Source organism: Stylophora pistillata, chromosome 2 (genome assembly GCF_964205215.1).
Source record: "Stylophora pistillata chromosome 2, jaStyPist1.2, whole genome shotgun sequence".
In the NCBI taxonomy this organism is placed as follows: domain Eukaryota; kingdom Metazoa; phylum Cnidaria; class Anthozoa; order Scleractinia; family Pocilloporidae; genus Stylophora; species Stylophora pistillata.
The window spans coordinates 6,584,291-6,605,962 of record NC_142520.1 but is presented as its reverse complement, the minus strand read 5'-3'; the positions used below and the strand labels follow the sequence as shown (position 1 = coordinate 6,605,962).

The following is a 21,672-nucleotide window of genomic DNA, read 5'->3' as shown; positions in this document are numbered from 1 at the left end:
ATAAGCAGGTTAGATCTACCGCTCTGCACCACTTAGTGAGGACCAATAGAAAAAAAATAGAATCATCAGAGAATTATTGTAAGTGGAGATGTAATTGTTTCAAAGCAACTTTTTTGATGCCAGCGCTCCGAAAAAAAACCTTAGTTCGATGTCAACGGGCTAGATAAACAGAGCTGTAAACTGTCAGTAATTAATAGTGACATCCAAACTGAATAAAACATGTCGCCACTAAGTTGATATTTTTAGCCTGAGGCTAAATCATTCAAGAAAGTTCTGGTTTTCGTTATGTATTGCGCATCCCATACCTCCCTATTGAAAATTCTTTACAACTCGAATGAAACATTTACTGGAAATGTCAATTTCATAGCTTTTGTTTTTTTACTTTAGCGAAAAGGCTTATTTTGACAAAATTTCAGCAGAGAGACCCGACGTCTATAATTTGCATAACAGTCAACTTACCGCGTCACATGCCAGAACTGAGTAAACCGCTGCTTTTAGCTCAAAACAACAGTAGGTGATGGAACTTTAAATATTACTGAAAAGAAAATTCTCACAAGCCTTGCATTTACATTGGCAAAAGATATTTTGAACCGATCTTCAGCTATTGAAGAGTGGTCGGAAGGTTGCGTTTGGTTCAGCTTACAGGAACTCAACTCACATAACGGAAGGAAATGATGACAACGAGATGCTGCCAGTTGTTGGGAATACTCTTGTTATCAATAACTCTGTTGAGTGAGTACTAAAGTTATCTTTAAAAGGTTAAATTCATTGAGCATTTGTCATAAGTGTATTCTGAGGAGTCGAGCTTATATATGGCTGTCCGGCGACTAGTCTTGGAAAAAAATTGGGTAAAAATCTTTTAGGCCCGATTTCTAGTTTAAAGACAAAAATTCTGGAATAACCAAATAGATGATTGGCGCCGTTCGAAGCCCGCTTTATTTCTCAAGCGGTTTCGGAAGATTTTCTATATTTTGTATCCAATTTTGCTCTAAATCTTAGGTATTTACATTGTTATTGATTCAACTTTCTCTTGAATTCAGTTGAATAAATGACATGTGACGAGTCCACAACACCGACAGGTGGAAATTTTCTTAATCCTCAAGAATATCCCTATTTAGTATATACTAAAACAGGGGATAGCGTTGAGGGCGCGCTCTGATTGGCTAGAAAAACTCCGAATATCCTTTGCTATTTACCTTCGAGCAACTCGGGAAAAAATGGCGTCCCGGTTTGCATTCGTGACAAGCGAAGAAATCACTCAAATTAACGACGAAGCAGTCCCTGAAAACACAAAGAAAGCAACTACATTTGGTTTGACCATGTTTAAAGGTAATGGTCTATGTTTTTAACCCGGAGTTTGTCGATAAAAGCCAATGAGAAAGGTTTTGTTTACTTTTTGAGGGGCTGGTTGTTTCAGTCCTTTCCACGTGGGAAAATGTTGGAATGTATGAATTAAAATCAATTTTTGGTGGTGTATATTATCTCAGTGTTTTAGTATATACTAAAACAACTATTCACCTCAGTGTCGGTGGTTAGCGGTGGATATTTACCTAGCCGCTTCGCGACTCGGTAAATATCCACCACTAACCACCTTCACTTTGGTGAATAGTTGTTAAATATTCCTCAATACCCATCATACATAAGATGGCGTCGCCTCTTAATCTTAAGCTACTAAGAGGCCTGAAGCGGATGTATTTCTGGGAGCAGGTAAAACGCATAATTATCGTGAAAGACCTATAGATACAAGAAATAACTATAAAATACAATGTAACAACTCTCGTCCATTTAAAAAGTTACCAAAAGGCTGTTAGTTTTTTAAGAAATCGATATTTAACTTAGCTTAGCGGTAGTAGAATTCTTCATGGAAGGAAATGTTTTATATGTTCGAATTCCATATATTTATGTGCGCTCTTTTTTGTAAAGGTACTTCTCATGAAAACTATATGCAATACCTATTTTTTAATCATCTACTTGCTGAGCAGAGGACTCACGTCAATTTTGTACTTATCACATTTACTGTCATCACTATAAATACAGGCTAAAACCTTCTTGGAACACCAAAAAAAAAAAATCTGGAATGAACTAACTAGTACAAAATTAAACAATGAGCTAACTTTTAACTAGTTGAGTTGGCTTATCATATTCAAGAAGTAAGAAGGTGTTCAATCATTAATCCAAAATGTGGCAACTCATCAAAAGCAAACTTATTCAGTACAAATTTATACTGCATGAGTTTGAAATGTACTGAGGCAGTTTGAGTTTATACTTAATTTAAGAAGTTTACAAAGAGCCAATCAGTATTAATTAAGGCCCGTTGAAACGACTTCAACATTTCCTTCAAGTTCATTCAACACTTTGTTGAACCAATTGGTCAGTGCATTTGAACAGGTCGTCCAACATTGTTGATTACTTAATAAACTGTTAAAAGCTGTTGAAAGCGTGTTGTGCCAAGCTTGAATCGGTTTAGACTTTCATTGAAAATCGATTCAACTCCTCTTTGGTAACGCCTTTGTAAGACCTTTCTAAGGCCTTTGTAAAGCCTTTGCAAGGCCTTTAGAAACGCCGCCGCACAACTTCATCTTTGTGTTCAACATTTGCCTACCATCCGTTCAACTTTTGTCGAAAGAATGTTGGTTAGGTGTTGAAATCGTTTAAAAGAGCCATTAGGGACCTATAGCGGAGCCGCACTCCAACTTCAGCATAACGTATGTGAGCTGCCTTGATAGATAATTTGCCGTTGTGCGTTTTGTTCACAGACCACGCAGATCAAACGCTGTTTGTTTTGCAGAGGACAGCTGAGAAATGTACAAAGTTTTATAAGCACGTGCTGAGCTATGTTCCGCCCATTTGATCTTTTGTTTTGCCATGTAATCTTTACCGTTACCGTCATGGTTTGCATTAAGGGAACTAGTTCTTACACTGTCAATCAAAATTTCTCATTCTTAGGCTCAATTGCTTTGCGATCAAAGCAAACAAAAAAGTACTTTTTTGTATACTGCCTAGGCTAGCATCCGCTTACACCACACACCAGCACACCTCGCACTACACCTGGAGAGGACACTCCAGTTACACCCATGGGGTCGACACAACACGGAGAACGGCAGTTTACCGGTGTTAAGCTACTGCCCGATTGGCGTAGAGCGACGCGCCAGGGGTCATTCTCGTCGGTGGGAGGGATCTTCGAGTCCACTGGAAAGCTACTGCCCGCCTCAAGCTGGGCAGCCAATAAGGTACTGTTCCGCCACGGTTTGCTTTCTTCATTGGGTGCAAGGAGATCAGGAGATAGCCAACAGGCAGACCGAAAACTTTGCACCAGGCAACAACAAAACTCATCACAAGAAACCAGCCCTGAAACTAGGCTGCTGGAACGTTAGAACAATGCTGACGGGCCTCTCGGAGGACCTTCAGGATGTCAGCGACTCTAGGAAAACGGCTATCATTAACGACGAGCTCAGGAGGCTTAATGTGGACATTGCCACCTTGCAAGAAACGCGACTTGCAGACTCTGGAACATTGAAGGAGAAAGACTACACCTTCTTCTGGCAGGGGAGGAGCTCGGACGAACCACGCCAGCATGGAGTGGGCTTTGCAGTGAGGAACAACCTGCTGAATATGGTAGAACCAGGCAACAGAGGCTCAGAACGACTCCTCACTCTCCGCCTGAACACCACGGCAGGCCCTCTAACCTTTGTCAGCGTGTATGCTCCAACACTCTCCGCTACACCTGACATTAAAGACGAGTTTTATGATCAACTTACAGCCACGATCAGCAACATCCCAAACAAGGAACAACTCTTTCTTCTGGGCGACTTCAACGCCAGAGTAGGAGCTGATCAAGGATCGTGGCCTTCTTGCCTTGGAAAGTTTGGCATTGGCAACATGAATGACAATGGCAAAAGACTGCTCGAGCTATGCACTTATCACAACCTCTGCATAGCCAACTCCTTCTTCAACACCAAACCTCAGCACAAGGAAGGTCTCCTGGAGACACCCGCGCTCAAAACACTGGCATCAGCTGGATCTCATCCTGGTCAGACGAACCGCCATTAAGAACGTCCTCCTCACACGCTCTTACCACAGCGCGGACTGCGACATAGACCACTCCTTGGTGTGTTGCGAGGTCAGGCTACATCCAAAAAGGTTTCACCGTGGCAAAAAGAAAGGGAACCCTCGCATTGATGTCAGCAAGATAAGCCAGCCTGATCTGTGGAGCAATTTGCTGAGAGGTTTGAGAATCAACTGGGAACCTCACAACCAGGGGACTCCGCCACTGGGAAGTGGACCACCTTGCGGGATACCATGCACCGCACTGCCTTGGCCACCTTTGGAAAAAACACCTCGAAATCGCATGACTGGTTCAAGGCCAAATTCGCTGAGATAACCCCCATCATAGGAGCAAAGCGTGCCGCTCTAATGGAATACAAGCGGTCACCTCGCGAGAAAAATCTACAGATTCTTCGAGCTGCAAGGAACAAAGTCAAACACACTGCAAGACGCTGTGCCAACGATTACTGGACAGAGCTCAACGAAACCATCCAGACTGCAGAAATTACTGGGAACATAATAGGGATGTATGAAGGCATCAAAACAGCAATGCGTCCAACTAAGAACAAGACAGCTCCCCTGAAATCCACCACAGGGGAAGTCATCACAGACAAAAGACAACAGATGGAGAGATGGGTGGAAGACTACTCTGAACTCTATTCCCAACATAATGTAGTAACAACTTCAGCCCTTCACGCCATAAAATGCCTACCTGTCATGGGAGAGCTTGATAGCGAACCTCCTATTGACGAACTCAGCAAGGCTATCAATAGTTTGGCCTCGAGGAAAGCTCCAGGCAGTGACGGGATCCCCCCTGACCTGATCAAACACTGCAAGACTACACTATTACAGCCTTTACATGAAGTCCTGTGTGAGCCCTGGAAAGATGGGGCTGTACCACAAGACATGAGGGATGCTAAGATCGTCACCCTCTACAAAAACAAGGGACAACGCAATGACTGCAACAACTACAGGGGCATCTCCTTACTTAGTACTGTGGGCAAAGTATGGTCCGACTACATAAATTAGCTGAGTGTGTCTATCCAGAGTCTCAATGCGGCTCTCGAGCTGAAAGATCAACAATAGATATGGTCTTCTCCCTACGCCAGCTTCAGGAGAAGTGCAGAGAGCAGCAGATGCCCCTGTACATCGCCTTCACCGATCTCACCAAGGCGTTCAACCTCGTCAGCAGAGAGGGTCTCTTTAGAATCCTATCCAAAATTGGCTGCCCTCCTAAACTACACAGCCTGATTGAGCCCTTCCACACCAACATGCAGGGGACTGTGCAGTTCAACGGCAGCATCTCTGAGCCATTCAACATAAGCAGCGGCGTCAAACAGAGCTGCGTACTTGCCCCCAACCCTTTTAGGAATCTTCTTTGCCTTGCTTCTAAAACCTGCATTTGGCACATCAAAAAGAGGGATTTACCTGCATACAAGATCAGATGGCAGGCTTTTCAGTCTTGCCCGCCTGCGAGCCAAGACCAAAGTGCGTGAAGCCCTGATAAGAGACTTGCTATTTGCTGTAAAGGCAGCAGTAAGCTCACACACTCAGCAAGATCTTCAGTCACTGATGGACCGTTTCTCCCAGGCCTGTAAAGACTTTGGACTTACCATCAGCCTGAAAAAGACTAACGTCCTGGGACAAGGAACAGAAACACCACCTACCATTACCATCGACGATTACGAGCTTGATGTGGTCCATAATTTCACGTACCTAGGATCCACTGTCACTGACAACCTCTCCTTAGACGTGGAGCTTGACAAAAGAATTGAAAAGGCGGCTGCCACACTTGCACGCCTCACTACACGTGTGTGGTCCAACCCCATGCTTACAGAAAAGACCAAGATGGCAGTGTACAACGCCTGCGTCATCAGTACACTGCTATACGGTAGCGAGACATGGACGACATATTCCAGACAAGAAAGACGACTGAACACCTTCCACATGAGAAGCCTCCGCCGCATCCTGGGAATTTCGTGGCAAGACAAAGTCCCAAACACAGAGGTCTTGTCTCGTTCGGGTCTGCCTAGCATGTTTACCTTACTCAGGAAACGCAGACTCCGCTGGCTAGGCCACGTTCACTGCATGCCAGACGACCGCATTCCCAAAGACTTACTGTATGGTGAGCTAGCCACTGGAAGTAGACGCACTGGACGCCCACTACTGCGATACTGAGACGCTGTGAAGCGTGACATGAAGGCTTGGGTATTGACACAGTGACCTGGGAAAAACTCGCAGTTGATCGGTCACAATGGAGAGGAACCGTGACCAAGAACCTCAAAACAGAGAGGAGAATCTGACACAAGCCGCCACAGAGAGGCGGGCCCGCAGAAAGCTTCGGATCAGCTTTGTCCAACAGACAACATACAAATGCAACACTTGCAACAAGGACTGCCACTTACGCATTGGTCTTCACAGTCATAGTCGCCGATGCTCCATCCAAGCACACAACTAGGATGCTATACCCTTGGTCGACCCTGACCGACGGAGGCCTACTACTAATTAGCATTTTGGCGCAATTTTCTCTTCACGCTCACAAGGTTATAATTTCTACATATCTAATGAAGAAATCATGTTTGATATGTCTAAAACCCAGAGAAATTACTTCTTTACGCTCATACTAAACATAAGGCCATCAAGTATCAATTTCTAAATAAGTTGATTAGCAAAATCTGTAAAAAGGTGTTTTTTGTAGAAGCGAATTAAAGATAAATGATTATTTCAGTTAATGCCTGATGTTCCAAAAACAATTGTCTACTGGTGCCTAATCACGTTATCCCACACACGGAAGCTAGACCCAACGGCGCGATCTATTCTGTCAATGCGCGCTTGTCATAGTAACGATAAATAGAAAAAAAAATTAAACTAAATGATACCTTTACCTTTCAATTACTGTATAATTTTCCAAAAAGATATGTTTACTTGTGAGTAATCACATTATCCAAAACAAAGAAACTAGACCTAATTGTACGATCTACTCTGTCAACGCACACTTGTTATAATACTGATAAGAGGAAAAGATTAAAAGTAAAGGATACCAAAAACAGCGGCACCTAACGTCTCTCGGCTCGTAATGCTATAGGCTTAGGACATAGGCGAGTACAATGTATACTCTGTTCAGGACAGCAAGGCCGGAAAAAGGCATACCCTGTCCCGCAACACGTGCCCGTTTAGCCCAAAGAAGGAGTACCCTCCCCTCCTGGGTAGACCCATAATCAAAGTAATTAGTTAATTAACGACGATCCTTGTAAACAGCAACAAGAGCCATAGAAGAATGATATTAAAGATGCAATATTAGATGAAATGCAGGGTGATAACTCTGGTACATTAAAAAAAAAAAGTTGCTAACAGTATGCTAATGTTTGTATAAATCAGTACTTAGCCTACGAAATTAATTCACGAATTGTGCTAGCTTCGCTTTGTATTTGTCAAAACTATTGGCATCAGTATTATCACTATTACTCTTTTTTTCTTCAGGTCTTGGGCTTGCTGTTGCTGATTGCGAACCCAATAAATGTAGATCCAATTGTGACAATAATTGCAAGCCCCTTCGGAATTGCAGCAGTGGTCATTATTTTTGTACTATGGAATGTGATGAAAGCAATTGTGGACAACAAATTTGCGGGGCTGATGTTTGTAATATGAAAAATAGTGGGGTCGGGTGTTCAAAACAGCTATGCGAAAATGCAAAAGTGTGCACAATGCATCTGGGATGTAGAAAAGACGATTGTGAACAATCTTGCAAGGCCACAACATGTGATATGGAATGTAGCGGAGGCAGTTGTACAAAACAGCTATGCGAAAATGCAAAAGTGTGCACAATGCATCTGGGATGTAGCAGAAAGGATTGTGAACAATCTTGTAAGGCCACAACATGTGATATGGAATGTAGCGGAGGCAAGTGTACAAAACAGCTATGCGAAAATGCAAAAGTGTGCACAATGCATCTGGGATGTAGCAGAAAGGATTGTGAACAATCTTGTAAGGCCACAACATGTAATATGGAATGTAGCGGAGGCAGGTGTACAAAACAGCTATGCGAAAATGCAAAAGTGTGCAATATGCATCTGGAATGTAGCAGAGGGGATTGTCAACAATCTTGCAAGGCCACAACATGTGATATGGAATGTAGCGGAGGCAGGTGTACAAAACAGCTCTGCGAAGAAGCAAAAGTGTGCAATATGCACTGTAACGCGGATAATTGTGCACAGACATGCAGAGCTACCACATGTAAGATGACTAGAAACTGGCCAAACAGTTCCCAGTATAGGCTAATATGCTCTGGAAAAGGTGAATGTTGTGGATCTCACATGTCGTCCTACGAGACACTGCCTCCCAGAACGAGAGTCCTTCATAGCTGTAGCAACGAAGAAAGCTGCACATGCACAAAATTTTTAAATAGCCTCTACAGCACTTCAAGTTTGTACACGTCGAATGTCGTTACTTCCACCGGCATTCCACTTTTCGCAACTAAAATCTCAGCAGGACAAGGAACAGAAGCTTACAGTGAGTACAATAAGTACTTTAGACACTAAATGTGTGAAATACTTAAGGTTCTATAAATAGATTACTTAATTACCATACTTTAACTTCGTTGCACTGTATCATAGCTTTCAAATTTGACTGTCAATTTTATTTGACAATGAGAATTTTATTTAACTTTAAGCTTTGCAGCAATCATCGACGCAATCACCGCTATCAATCATCTCACCATCACCATTACCATCACCATCATCACACTCATCATTAGCAGCAGAAGCATTAGCATCTTCATCACCCACATCAAAATATTTATTATTATCAAAACCAGCGGCAGCATTATCAGAAGCAACATCATTGGCAGATGGATCATTATCATCATCATCGTCACCAGTAGCATCAGCATTAGCGTCATCACCATTGGCAGAAGCAGAATCATCGGCAATTGCATCATCGTCATCATCATCATTATCGTCATTAGCAGCATCAGTATCAACGTCAAAACCAGTAGTAGCAGCAGCCGAAACATCAGCTGTTTCATCGTCATCAATGCCTTCTCCATCATCATCACTATTGTTAGTAAAGATGACGACAGCAGCATCATCGTCAATCTCTCCATCGCAAGGGACATCTTCGTCATCGACGTTGGAAGCGATTAAGAATCTGGCACGTGATATCTTTCTCTTAACTTTTATATTTATAATTAAATACTCTTTCACTTATCAACGTTATTGTCTTTCTTTACCTCAGGCAAATGAATATGTCTCTGAACTAGGTGAAATACAAATTAGTGGAATCAGCTCCTTGATGGTATGAGTTTAAAACTTTCCTCTTTTTTTTCTAGTAAGTCACTAAGTGTATAGAACATGAACAATGATTAGAAAGAATTACCAATGCAATGAATCAATTCTTAAGCTTCAAAAGCGTCCAAAATAACTAGTACATCTTTATGATGGCGGTGGAAAACTTCGAGCTCATTCTATTTCTTCCTCTTTTCCTTTTCTTTCTTTTTTCAACGAGTTAAAACGGATCTTAATTATTATCGTCATCGTCGTCATCATCATCACCATTATCATCATATTCCATTACTGTTGTGATTACTATTATATTTTCATCGTCAACTTTGTTAGTATTATCATTGTCATGACATGAGCTGGTATAAGTGGAAAATTGATCCCTAAAGGGGATGTTTCTACTTCTTGCTTGGACGAGTTCTTGGACACCAGTTGGTCATCCTTACTCATTTCCTTATCTATTTTTTATAATCCTGCCAGGAATAGAAGAAATATGCCCTTGATAATATATTGCGCCGGTAATAGTTCCCTAAACCTCTTTTGTAAGAATTTCCGACCACAGTCAGGAGGTCTGCGGGTTGAATACTCATGAGAAACTAAAATATTTTGTTTAACTCGTAAGGGTGCAGATGTTTAGCATCTTACTTTAACAAAAATATCTCATGCTGTTACAGGTGGCTATAAGGGTTTTTGAAAACTTCATCACCCGTATTCAAACCATTTCAAAACGCAAACAAGAGATCGAAATGACAAGAAAATCCACTTTCTATGTGGCAGTCGCATTGGAGGAATTTGCCCTTAACTATGGCAAGTACCACTTAACTGACTCGAATTCTTCAGTTAAGATCGATAGCCACAATCTAGGTAAGTCAGGGCAATGATTTAATCAGATTTGTAATTATGCATTTGCTTGTTAATCCACTGACTAACTGGCTGATTTACAAAATGGTTCATCTGCTTTGATGATGTAATGAATTGTTGATAAGTGCGATTTCCGATTCTTCTTTTCATTGCGTTGACTATACGCTATATTATTTTTCCGGCGATTAAAATTATTAAAAGCATTTAAACCTTTAATTGTCGATGTCTTAGTGATCTGTAAAGGATTGCACTTTCCGATAGAATATATATATATAAAAAAAAACAGTCAAACAAGCATGAGTACCATTTTAGGATTACGATTACTTTCGGACCAACGAGAAAGTCATTTCTTCGAAAATATGCTATTCTTAATTTCGTCATTTGTTTTCTTATTCCCCGTCAGTGCTAGCTATACAAAAAGCCTACCGCCAAAATGCTGGCGACTTCTACCTTGGAAAACAAGAACTGTCAGCGAGCATGGAATTATCCTCTGCAAATTTTGCAAACAACGGTTTGTATTTACAGAGGTTTCAAATCTTCGATATGCTAATACAATGCATTTTTTTCCTCTACAAGTTTTTGCAGTTTTGAAATACATCTACTGACATATAGCAGTTTTTTTTTTGTTGGTTTACACAATCTATTCTAATTGCTTTTGACTTTTAAGTATATTCTTAAGTGTGAATAGCAGTTTCAATTTTGTCCATTCAAATAATGTAAGGAACCTGCAATTTCATCTACACCTGATTGTAAATAAGTAAGATATTTATAGAAATGCTGTGTTTTATCTTAAGCTTTTAGATTTTAGTTAAAAATATTAATTAAGCGCTGGAGACATAGAAGACAGATTCACTCTTAGCCTTATATAAGCTTTAGTCTGTTAGTATTATTCATATGCAGCAGTATATACATCTGGAGGCCCAGATAAAAACAAAACTACAGCTGTGGCTGGGCGATAAGCCGTGGCCAGCCACAGGGTCTACTGGGATCTATATATACATTAGAAATATAAGTGAGTAAAAATAGTTCATGTCTTAATATTTAATAATGTTCTATGGAACTCAATTTCGCTGTTCATGTGTGATATCTAGTGACTCAGCTTAAATGTTCTTGCAATACGAAGTGAACTTGTCAGGACGGCTTTCTGCATCTGTCCGAAGATAGATTTCCTCTTGGCTACCACCATTTCTTTGATATTCTGCTCCACTTCTCTTGAGCAACAACCAAGGACATCTATTATTATACTTTAGAAAATAGCTAGCAGAGCCGCGCAAACCAATTCATTATACGTAAGCGTGCTGAAAACCCCGACACTGCACGCTGATAGCGTGAGCAAATCGCTTCGCCAGAAATTTTTTTTCGCACAACCGTCCATTGTTAGCGCGGTGAAAAAAAATATACTTTGCGACAGTAGTGTATACAAACAGAGACTCGGCCCACCAGTCCCAAAACAAAGACAATTTTCCGACCTCGGGTAACCCTTACGCTTCTTTCGTGCTCTCCAAACTTCCCGCGTGCTCCATAACTCGCTAGAGCACGCTAAAGCATGAACCAATTGTTAAATATTGAATGATCTTGTACCCGGGGTATCTGTCTGTGAGTTCTATTTGTTTGTTAATGTTATGTCGCAGAGAAATCAACTGAATGCTACATTCTAATGAGGCAGCACAGGGCGAAAACCGTAACCTGTGAGCCATGGAGTGAAAAAATAAATGTACATTAACTAATCCTAAAAAGCTTTTCCGTTGTGTCTACGGTCCTCCTTCTAACAGAAAGTTAAACTGCCACCTTGAAAGTCCGGGCAATATTCAGCGTGCCCGAGAGCACTGCCCTCTGCATCTTTCGCAGTACGTCTGTGCTTCTGCCTCCCACCAGCTCGCGCATCATGACATCCAGCTCCCGTGACCACCCCCCGAGGGCATCCATAATGATGTTATATTGCTTCACCTCGTAGCATGGGAACTGCTGCCTTAGTTCCCAGCGAAGGGGTCCGTACTTCAGTGTCTTCTCTTCATCCTTTCTTGTCCGATTGTTTACCCACGGGCAGCTCATTTCCAGCGTCACAACTCTCTTGCACATATGATTTACAATGCGTGCATCCACCCTATTGCATCTGACCTCTTGTTGATCAGCATATATACGGACATCCCAATAAGCTTTAACATTCTCCGACTCATACACGGGCTTCGGCTTGTCGGGTGAGTACCAGGGTGGTATCTCGTCTATAAATCCCTCATCATACAACAGTTGGTAAAACAGTACCTTCAGTGCTGCGTCGTGTCTAGAGAGATACTTGCTCTGGGCCAGTGCACTGCATCCTGACAAGATATGTGCCACATTCTCTGGAGCCTTGCCGCATAATCTGCACCTCACCTTGCCTTCTCCGCTTGTGTTGGTCTTCTGACTCATTAGTATTATAATTGACTTATTATATCTGACTTATTAGTATTATAATTGTTATTATTATTTTTATTATTATTAGAAGCGCTGCGTATGACTATAATAATTGCGCGCTGCGTATGACTATAATAATTGTGACTTTAAAACCGCAGCTGCCGAGGGAGCCATTGACATTGTTTAATGATTTTTAGCAGCCTTTTATATAGGGTTCTAGATGTGCCATGCACCTTTCTCTTTTCTGTATAGTTTTAGATATGCTTTTACTCATCAGGTCATTAGACTTTGAATCTTTTCAGATTTGACTCCGTTATTTATAAATGAATAAAGGCTGATAGTTTAGAAAGAAACTGTTTGGGGCTGTGTCGGTGGGAGTAGCGAAATAATTTGGATATATCAACAAAGTTGAAATGGTAAATTAGCCACAGTAATGATTACAAAAGCTGACGTTTCGAGCGTTAGCCCTTCGCTCCGACGAAGGGCTAACGCTTGAAACGTCAGCTTTTGTAATCATTACGGTGGCTAATCTACCATTTCAACTTTGTTGATATATCCAAATTATTCCGTTATTTATAGTTTTCCAGACGCATTGACAAAAAAAAGGAGTAGACGTGAGCCGAAAGTGAGTTATTTTGGATCATTTTTTACGCTGTTAATATTTTGTATTGTAGAGGATTTTATGGAAATTATTGCTAAATAAAATTGTTATCATTTACATTATTATTATTATTATTATTATTAAAATTATTATCAATATCGTTATTTTTATTATTATGGCAGTTATACACATCTGGATGCCAGGTTAAAAAAAACAAAAACATTAAAGCTGTAGGCAGCGAAACCATAGCTAGCTCTGTGTATACATTTTCAGAAAATATACTATTTAAAATTTCGAATACATAAATCAACTTCAAATTCTACGAATAGTTAAAAGAAAGTCGTTAAATAAATAAATAAACAACACCCTAAAAGTTCCTAATGTTGCGAGTATATTGTTATTACTATAAATTATTATTATGAATTAACCTATATTATAACATAGCGCGCGCTTGTCCTATCTAATTCCTATTGCGTCATCAGGATCAAAATCTTTATGTACGCACGGCCGTGCTCAATAAAAATGACTTGTGCAGTTTCAAAATAGTTGCAGAATTTCCGTCCTATGAGTTCTTTAAGTTAAAGTTTCGGAAAGCGATATCAGTAAATGGATAATCAACCAAACTTTTCTTTGGCTTTCGACCTTCCCGTAAGTAGTCAAGCCAACAAGCACAACGAAAACGAAGCACAGCAGGCCCGTTTCCCGAATTCATCGGAACAGGAGCTGGAGAAAAGTTTAGCTGAAAGACATTCACCAAGAACTAAGAAGACTACAAATTGGTCTGTGGCAACTTTTAAATGTAAACTTATCTGTTGACGACGTTTCTTCTTTTCCATTTGTTAAACCTTCCGAAAACCATTTAATTACAAAATCAATAAAACAATCGGAGACGCCAACATCTCGGGTAACTTTCAATTAAAAAAAACATTACAGCTACAATGAAACATGGTTATTTAAAAACAGCAGTCACGCATTATCTTTAAACTTAATGGTATTACCATTATTTCCTTCCGTAATTTAGGTGTAGTGAGAATAAAAAATACAGACACCGCTAGAACGAATGTCGCCTGGCCAACTCGATACAAACCTTCACAGATTCTACGCAGAGGCCAGAAATAAATCCGGAGATGTGAACAGCAAATCTACTTTCCTTGGTTTTCTTCACGGCATTGAAAGATATCTGAATGCACTGCGACTGAACAAAGGCCTAAAGCTAATTTCTGATCCAAGATTTAAAAGGCCAAACGAAGTGCGGAATGCGACAGTTGTCAGCTTGAAGCGTCAGGGAAAAGAGAACGTAAAACACAAACCGGCGATTGAAAACGAAGATTTGCTGCGGCTAAAATCCTTGCAAGTTCTCGCCTTGAGCAGCCCACTTTCTCTGTTCTGTAACGCGTGGTTCCATTTCGTCCTCTTCTTTTGCAGCGGAGGTCGAGTGGGTCAGAAGACCCTGAAAACAATCAGCTTAAAGTTTAAGGTGGACGCAACTTGGCGACGATGGCGCACGATGAAGCTACCAAAAATCATCCTGGTGGAATTGCCGACGTTTCAAGCACCGAAGAGTTGGCCCGAATGTACGAAACAGACGATGTGAACAGACGACGTGAAAAAAATAAAACGTCTTTCAGCGCCCAAATTGTTGTCGTATGTTATGAAAGAACTGTTCCATGCTTTAAGCTGTGTGTCTATCGAGTTATGGATGCACTTGGGAAGTTTGGAGAGCACTCAAAAAGCTAGAGTTACTCTCGGCTGCGTCTCGAGCAACTCTTACGCTTCTCTCGTGCTCTCCAAACTCCCCGCGTGCATCTACAACTTAATAGACGCACGCTAAGCATGAAACAATTCTTAAATGTATAATAGTGTAGTTTAAGTACAAAAATAGATATTATATATCTAATGTAATTCGATATTTAACAACTAAAAGCTTCTTTAGATAAGTACGTCTTTAAATATTTTTTAAAAAGATTCAACGATTCAACAAGGACCAGGAACCGCAGCAGATTAATCGCATCCATGAAAACGACAAGAAGCGGCTGTACTCAAGGAGAGTGTTGGATGTTGAGCATGGCTCGTTTACGCCGCTTGTATTTACAACTACGGGAGGGATGGGGATGGAATGCATAAGATACTACAGCCGATTGGCCCGCCGACAGCCGCTAAGAAAGGAGAACGATACTCGCAAACAATTTCCAAGATCCGAGCAGAGACATCATTTTCCCTCCTTCGGTCGGCCTTAGTTTGCCTTCGAGGATCGCGGGTGAAGCGACGCGCTGCGTATGACTATAATAATTGCGACCTTTAAATCGCAGCTGCCGAGGGAGCCATTGACACTGTTTCATGATTTTTAGCAGCCTTGTATATAGGATTCTAGATTTGCCATTCACCTTTCTCTTTTCTGTATAGTTTTAGATATGCTTTTACTTATCAGATTATTAGATGTTGAATCTGTTCAGATTTCACTCCGTTATTTATAGTTTTCCAGACGCTTTGACAGAAAAGAAAAAAAAACAAAAAAAAACCAGTAGATGTGAGCCGAAAGTGAGTTATTTTGGATCGTTTTTTACGCTGTTAATATTTTGTATTGTAAAGGATTTTATGGAAACTATTGCTAAATAAAGATTGTTATTTTAATTATTATCCTTATCATTATTATTGTTATGAGTTTTCTATGGAGTTCATGATTTAATTTTTTTAGCTTAATTTTGTTTCCTTTTTCCTTTTTAGTATCAGTGGTTGCTGGGATACTGCACAAGGATCTTCATGAAGCACTATTTATAGATCAACCCTTCGCAATCACAACAGGCAACACAAGGTGAGGGTACTTCCCGAAGTTTCTGAACCAAATGTGCCTTCCAACAAAAAGAAACAAAAAAGAAACTCGATTCGTTTAACTAACAAGGTCATCAATTTTCAAATTCTATTGAAAGAAGTCGATGACTTTTTCAGCGTCTAAGAATCTTTAAAGTAACACTGTTTTGTAAACGCTCCCAAAAGAAATACAATGGTCTAAATTAATCAGGTTCATGCTTAAATTCTATTTTCTCTACAGGTATTTGGACTCTGGGATAATGGCTGTGGCAATGGATCCAAGACCAGAAAAATTGCAAGAGAATGTCATCTTAAAGTTCAGAAACCTAAATGTAGGAACAAGAACAATTTTAGTATGAATTGTTTTATGTTGTGTTAACTATTCCAAAGAGATAACATCTATTCTTTAATTAGGTCCATGAAGGAAAGAGGAAATGTATGTTCTGGAGTAGCTTAAATGAAAGGTAACAGCTGGAAAGTATCATTTACCCAGTTCCAGAAGTAACTGGATCTTGAATCTCAAATCATGAAAAAATATTTTATCAATATTATTCTTGAAGGTCCGAAGATTCCCCACTCGATTTTGATAAAGGCTTGAACCTTTCCCCACGTTCCGTAAACGACTGTCAAGGTCAATCTGTTTGCTCTAAAATTTAAGCCATTGATTTGTTAAATATTATTTTTATGAATATTGCTGATAGAGTCCTTCTATGAAATATATTCACATGTTCACTGATTTGTTAATTTACATCATTTTCCTTGTTCGTTATCTTTGCTTGTTGGCTTGCTTTCTTTTTTCAACCTAAGCTAGGTTGTAATAATGCTTAACGACTCTATTTAAGAATTATTTAAAGACGACTTTACGAGAGACAGGGAGCTGAAAAGATGTCATCAGATGTCAATATCGAAAGTATTCGATGACGTATGGAGGTTATAAACTCCTGGAAGGAGGACAGAAAATTAAACTGCCAGTACCCCAATGGTTATTCGGGTTAATTTCCGTATTTTATCATTATCATTACTTTTTTTATTATTATCATTATTATTATTATTAATGATATTATCAGTATTTTATTATTATTATTATTACTATTATTATTATTATCATTATTATTATTATTATTATTATTATTATCATCATCATCGTATGATGCACGATCCTCGCAGTAGATAGCGCTATTTAAGCAATAGCGTAAAATCAGAGCTGAAAAAAATCAGGCCTGTACGGGATTCGAACCACTGACCTCTGCGATACGAGTGCAGCGCTCTACCAATTGAGCTAACAAGCCAACTGGGAGCAGGCCGTTAAGTTGATTCGTAATAAACCCGTGATGGTTTATTACGAATCCCGTACAGGCCTGATTTTTTTCAGGTCTGATTTTCGCTATTGCTTAAATAGCGCTATCTACTGCGAGGATCGTGCATCATACGTATCTAATACCGCAGTACAAAATATATGAACTTCATATATTTCATTGTATCTCATTATCATCATCATTATTATTATTATCATCATTATCGCAGAGAAATCAACTGAATGCAAATGCAAATCAAATAAATCAATTATGATTATTACTATTATTATTATCATTATTAATGCTATTACTGTCATTTTTATTATAATTATGCGGCAGTATATTCATTTCGATGCCTAGAATAAAAACAAATATATAGGTGGGGGCTGGGCGATAAGCCGTGGCAAGCCCCAGCGTCGAATAGGATCTATATATACGATTAGAGATAAAATGATCACTATCATCGTTATTATTAGTATTATTGTCATTTTCAGTTCAGGTGAATTTTCAGAGAGAGGATGCTATGTAGTTGCATCTGAAAGCAACTCAGAAGAAACAGTTTGCAGCTGCGATCATCTGACTCATTTTGCTGTCTTAGTTGACTACAGTGGCAGCCCAGGGGTAATGAAATTTATGTTCAACATTGGTTATACAGCTCGTTTAGGTTAATTAACGAGAAAGCTATGTCTCTTCATGTCTCTTCACAGCTCACAGAGGAGGACGAAACCATTCTCGAAAGAATCACATACGTGGGATTAGGCCTTTCTATTCTCGGGATATTTTTGACGATTATTCTATATTCCTCCCTCACGTAAGTACTGTAAGAATAAAGAGCTAGGTCTCTACAGAATTTCGAGGTTAAGTTAATAAGTTAAGTTAGACCAACTTGTCTAAAAATAAGATAAATAAAAAATTAGATTAAACAAAAATAATAGTAACAATTATAATAATAGCAGAATAACGTACGATAAAAAGCTGAATGGCAATCAACAGCGAGTAAGAGAAACTAGTACACAAAATACCTTGTCAAAGATTATCTTGTCTTGTTTTGTTTCTGTCTTGTCTGAGTTTTTTGTTTTTGTTTTTGTTTTGTTTTTTCTGTTCGATTGTTTGTTTTTTCATTGCTTGCTTGTTTCACTAGAGACATATGGCAGCCTCTGTCGCAAATACGTTTAAGTCTTTCTGTGGCACTCGGAACTGGACAAATAATCTTTCTCGCTGGTATAAACGCCACAGAAAATACGGTAGGTGACATTTTCATCCATTTATGGTTTATTTGCTTTTTAGGGGCTTAAAAGATGTTTTGTGAAATAAAAAAAACATGAAAAACAGAAAAAAATTATAATCTCCCTTGCAGGCCTGTTGTATCACAGCAGCAGCTTTTCTGCAGTATTTCCTGATGGCCGCCTTCTGTTGGATGCTGGTCGAGGGAATTTATTTCTACCTGCTTCTTGTGAAAGTTTACAACGTCAACACCAAGATGCACATGTATCACATCATATCATGGGGTATTTTTATTTATCTTGTTGCAAGTTATTTTTATTCTTTGAAATCGTCTCAAATTGAACGCATGATTTCTTGAGTTGCACTGACTTTCTTCTACTTCTGTTTAGGTTTGCCAATAATCATGGTGGTCATTTCATTAAGCATAGCGTCTAGAAAAGATGGAATTCAGAGTTTTACAAGTGAAAAAAAGTATGCGAAACTTTAACTACTGCAGTTGTAGTTTCTTCCCTTTCTTTTTCTTCCATCTCCCTCTTTTTATTCAAATAATCTGAATTTCATGAAATATTGCAGGCGTTAAGGCCTCTTCCATTCTTTCTCTCCATAATTTTCCTTTCGCTTGAATCTGTCTTGTTTTATTTTGTTTGATTTGTGTTACACTTTAAGGATGTTTTGATGCAGGGGGGTTGGGGGGGGGGGGAGCTAGGGGCTATTTGCCACAAATTCATTTTCATCTATTAATTTTTTTATACTCGTTCCCAGTTGCTGGCTGTCCTCGACTAACAACCTGATCTGGATCTTCGTGACATTTGTGGCTTTCATTGAAGTTGTGAGTTTGTGATAAATTGATACCTCATCAGTATTGTCAACCCGTTGCTCGTACAAAATGTTTACGGTCTTTGAAACTCCACAGTATTTTTTTAAGATACCCTCCTTAGTGCTGACGTCGCAGTACGAAGGAATGGATGATGGATGTGTCATATGAATCCATTCACCATGAAACTCACAGGGAAGTTTTCTGGTCCTTTGCGGTTGAGTTTAATCATGAAGATTTGTGAATTGATTCCTCTTGCCCTGTATATTAGCAAAGTAATACCCTGGCGCTGCACTGGATTCTCTAGTCCTCATTATAGGGGCACCAGAGCGAGCAGGCCAGCTTACCGCTGGGTATTTAATCTTTTAAAAAGGGTTCAGACTTATACTTTTTCAAACGCTCGTAACAAGATGGATAAAATTTTTCTGTCTTCGATGATATATCTTAGATTTCGTGCTTCTTTAAGCTCAACATCTTGATAATCGCCCGAGTCGTGAAGGAGATGAGCACATTAATCCAACCAACAGGGAGAGACAACCATATGCAGCAGATACGGTGAGTTTTCAAATTTAACAGCTATCTAATAGTTGTCATAAACTAAACTTGGGGGAGGGTACATAATAAATAGTTGCTACATAGACTTCTCGAGTAATGTGAACAAATAGTTGCCTCATCTAGGGTCACAGTACTTGCCTATTTTCCAACCTAGACATTCTTGGACGATGAGGCACTATGATTTAAAAACGGTTATTGTCTTTGATATTTTTGTCGTTCTTCAGACTTGGCATTAAAACATGTGCGGTAATGATTCCACTGCTGGGTGTCACGTGGGTCTTCGGTCTTTTGTTACCATTACACAAAGCTTTCGCTTATATTTTCACAATCTTCAACTCTACTCAGGTGAGCTTTTAAAAAACGTGGTTAATAGAGAAATTTTAGTTATCCATTTAACACTTACTTAAATACCATGATCAGACACTTTAAGCTTGGTCAGATGATACTGACTATTCAAAATTAATCTACCCAACACGAGAAATTCTTATTGGCTCACGGGATATGTGAGTTGCTTTAATCAATTCAATCTTTCGCCATATTTATCATGATTGCTGAAAGGAATACCAAACGATCGAGCCACTCTCACCTCGGATTGTAAAAGGGTTAATTCTGAAATAATTGTCTGTTTTAGGGTATCCTGATTTTCGTACTTCATTGTGTGCGAAACAGCCAGGTGAGTTCAATACAATAATGAAGATGTACACAAAACGAATTGTGAAGTTTTTAGACATAAAGAAAGACTTTTGCGGTTAGCAACTGAGATTTTGTCGCCTTTACATTTACAGATTAGAGAGCGCTTAAAAAGAAAGACGAGCATCATTTGTCCTTCTGCTGCAGATCAGGGAAACTCTGTGAAGAAGACCTCACAAGTTAATCCAAGTAGTGTCGGCAATGTGTGGGCAGTCAAAATGCAGTCCTTCAAAGAATAGCATTATATAGTACTTCGGTAATTTAATTTGACCGACATTAAGTGATAGCGTTTTTCCAACTGTAAACAGTGAAAAATCCCCAGGGAAAAGCTCACAGGTTGATGTAAGTGATGTTGAAGACATGTGGGCAGTTCAATAGCAGTCTAAAAATAAGTTTGAATTAAAAAAAAACGCAGCATAAATACTTTGATTAAATAGATCGAGAATGAGAGTTGATAGTTTAAAACGATCAATCAGGCCACGGTAGTTGACATGTAACAATTGCTGAGTTTCGACCTGTCGGTGAAGCTAAGTGGTTCCGATCACGTCGTCGGCTGTAAGAAATCTGATATTTGATGCAAGGAGTCTAGCTGATCCTCTGATAGGGCTGCCTTCCAAGTCTTAAAAACTGTTCAATACTTTTTTTAATGATCGAGCTAGGAGCTAGTCCCACGGAGCTTTTTTTCCTTTACTCATATACATATAAAAGTTTAGTAATTATAGGATCATCGTATGCAATCAGGGAATGTATGTATTAGCTACAAGCCAATGTATGTAACTAACAAAGAGGTTAGCTCTCATTGTATTTTAGATTTCAAAGCAGTCTGTCCTTGAAACAATCGATTTTTTCCTTTTAATGATTACCCCCCTCGAGGGATGCATGTCTTACATTCAAGCATCACTTGTTTAAGATTAATCTGCATTTCACTTTCTTTCCTTTACTCCCCTGTTTAGTAATATTTGATAATGACGTTATCTTGATCCACAGTTTGGGTGCACAAGGCAACTCTAAGCTACCTGCAATAGCACCAAAAATATTGGAATTTTTTAACAGCAGTAGTTAAAGTCGAGTTTTGCAATTATAGTTTGTAAATGAATAAATTGATAAAGA

At 39.4% G+C, this 21,672-nt stretch overlaps 1 protein-coding gene and 1 non-coding gene across 2 annotated transcripts; one reads left to right on the top strand and one right to left on the bottom strand.

Annotated features, from left to right (window-relative positions):
* Nucleotides 1-273: 273 nt before the first annotated feature.
* Nucleotides 274-21,380, top strand: LOC148736863 (uncharacterized). The gene is made up of 18 exons (XM_088751039.1): nt 274-732; nt 7,525-8,553; nt 8,714-9,336; nt 9,995-10,184; nt 10,585-10,692; nt 15,901-15,988; nt 16,226-16,316; nt 16,399-16,448; nt 17,774-17,900; nt 17,987-18,090; nt 18,421-18,523; nt 18,637-18,787; nt 18,893-18,974; nt 19,266-19,332; nt 19,784-19,872; nt 20,097-20,217; nt 20,504-20,545; nt 20,658-21,380. Exons 1-18 carry the CDS (start codon nt 672-674, stop codon nt 20,799-20,801), a joined length of 3,270 nt encoding a protein of 1,089 aa, XP_088607165.1. The 5' UTR covers nt 274-671; the 3' UTR covers nt 20,802-21,380.
* Trnat-cgu (transfer RNA threonine (anticodon CGU)) lies at nt 17,201-17,273 on the bottom strand. Its single transcript has one exon. It is a non-coding gene; the product is annotated as a tRNA-Thr (tRNA).
* Nucleotides 21,381-21,672: the final 292 nt, after the last annotated feature.

Bases quoted from the DNA above. Each gene is read 5' to 3' on its own strand.
- LOC148736863 (XM_088751039.1), top strand. From the start codon at position 672: ATGATGACAACGAGATGCTGCCAGTTGTTGGGAATACTCTTGTTATCA. The intron at 10,693-15,900 runs GTTTGTATTTAC...TTTCCTTTTTAG, and splicing joins TGCAAATTTTGCAAACAACG to TATCAGTGGTTGCTGGGATA. The intron at 18,788-18,892 runs GTATTTTTATTT...ACTTCTGTTTAG, and splicing joins GTATCACATCATATCATGGG to GTTTGCCAATAATCATGGTG.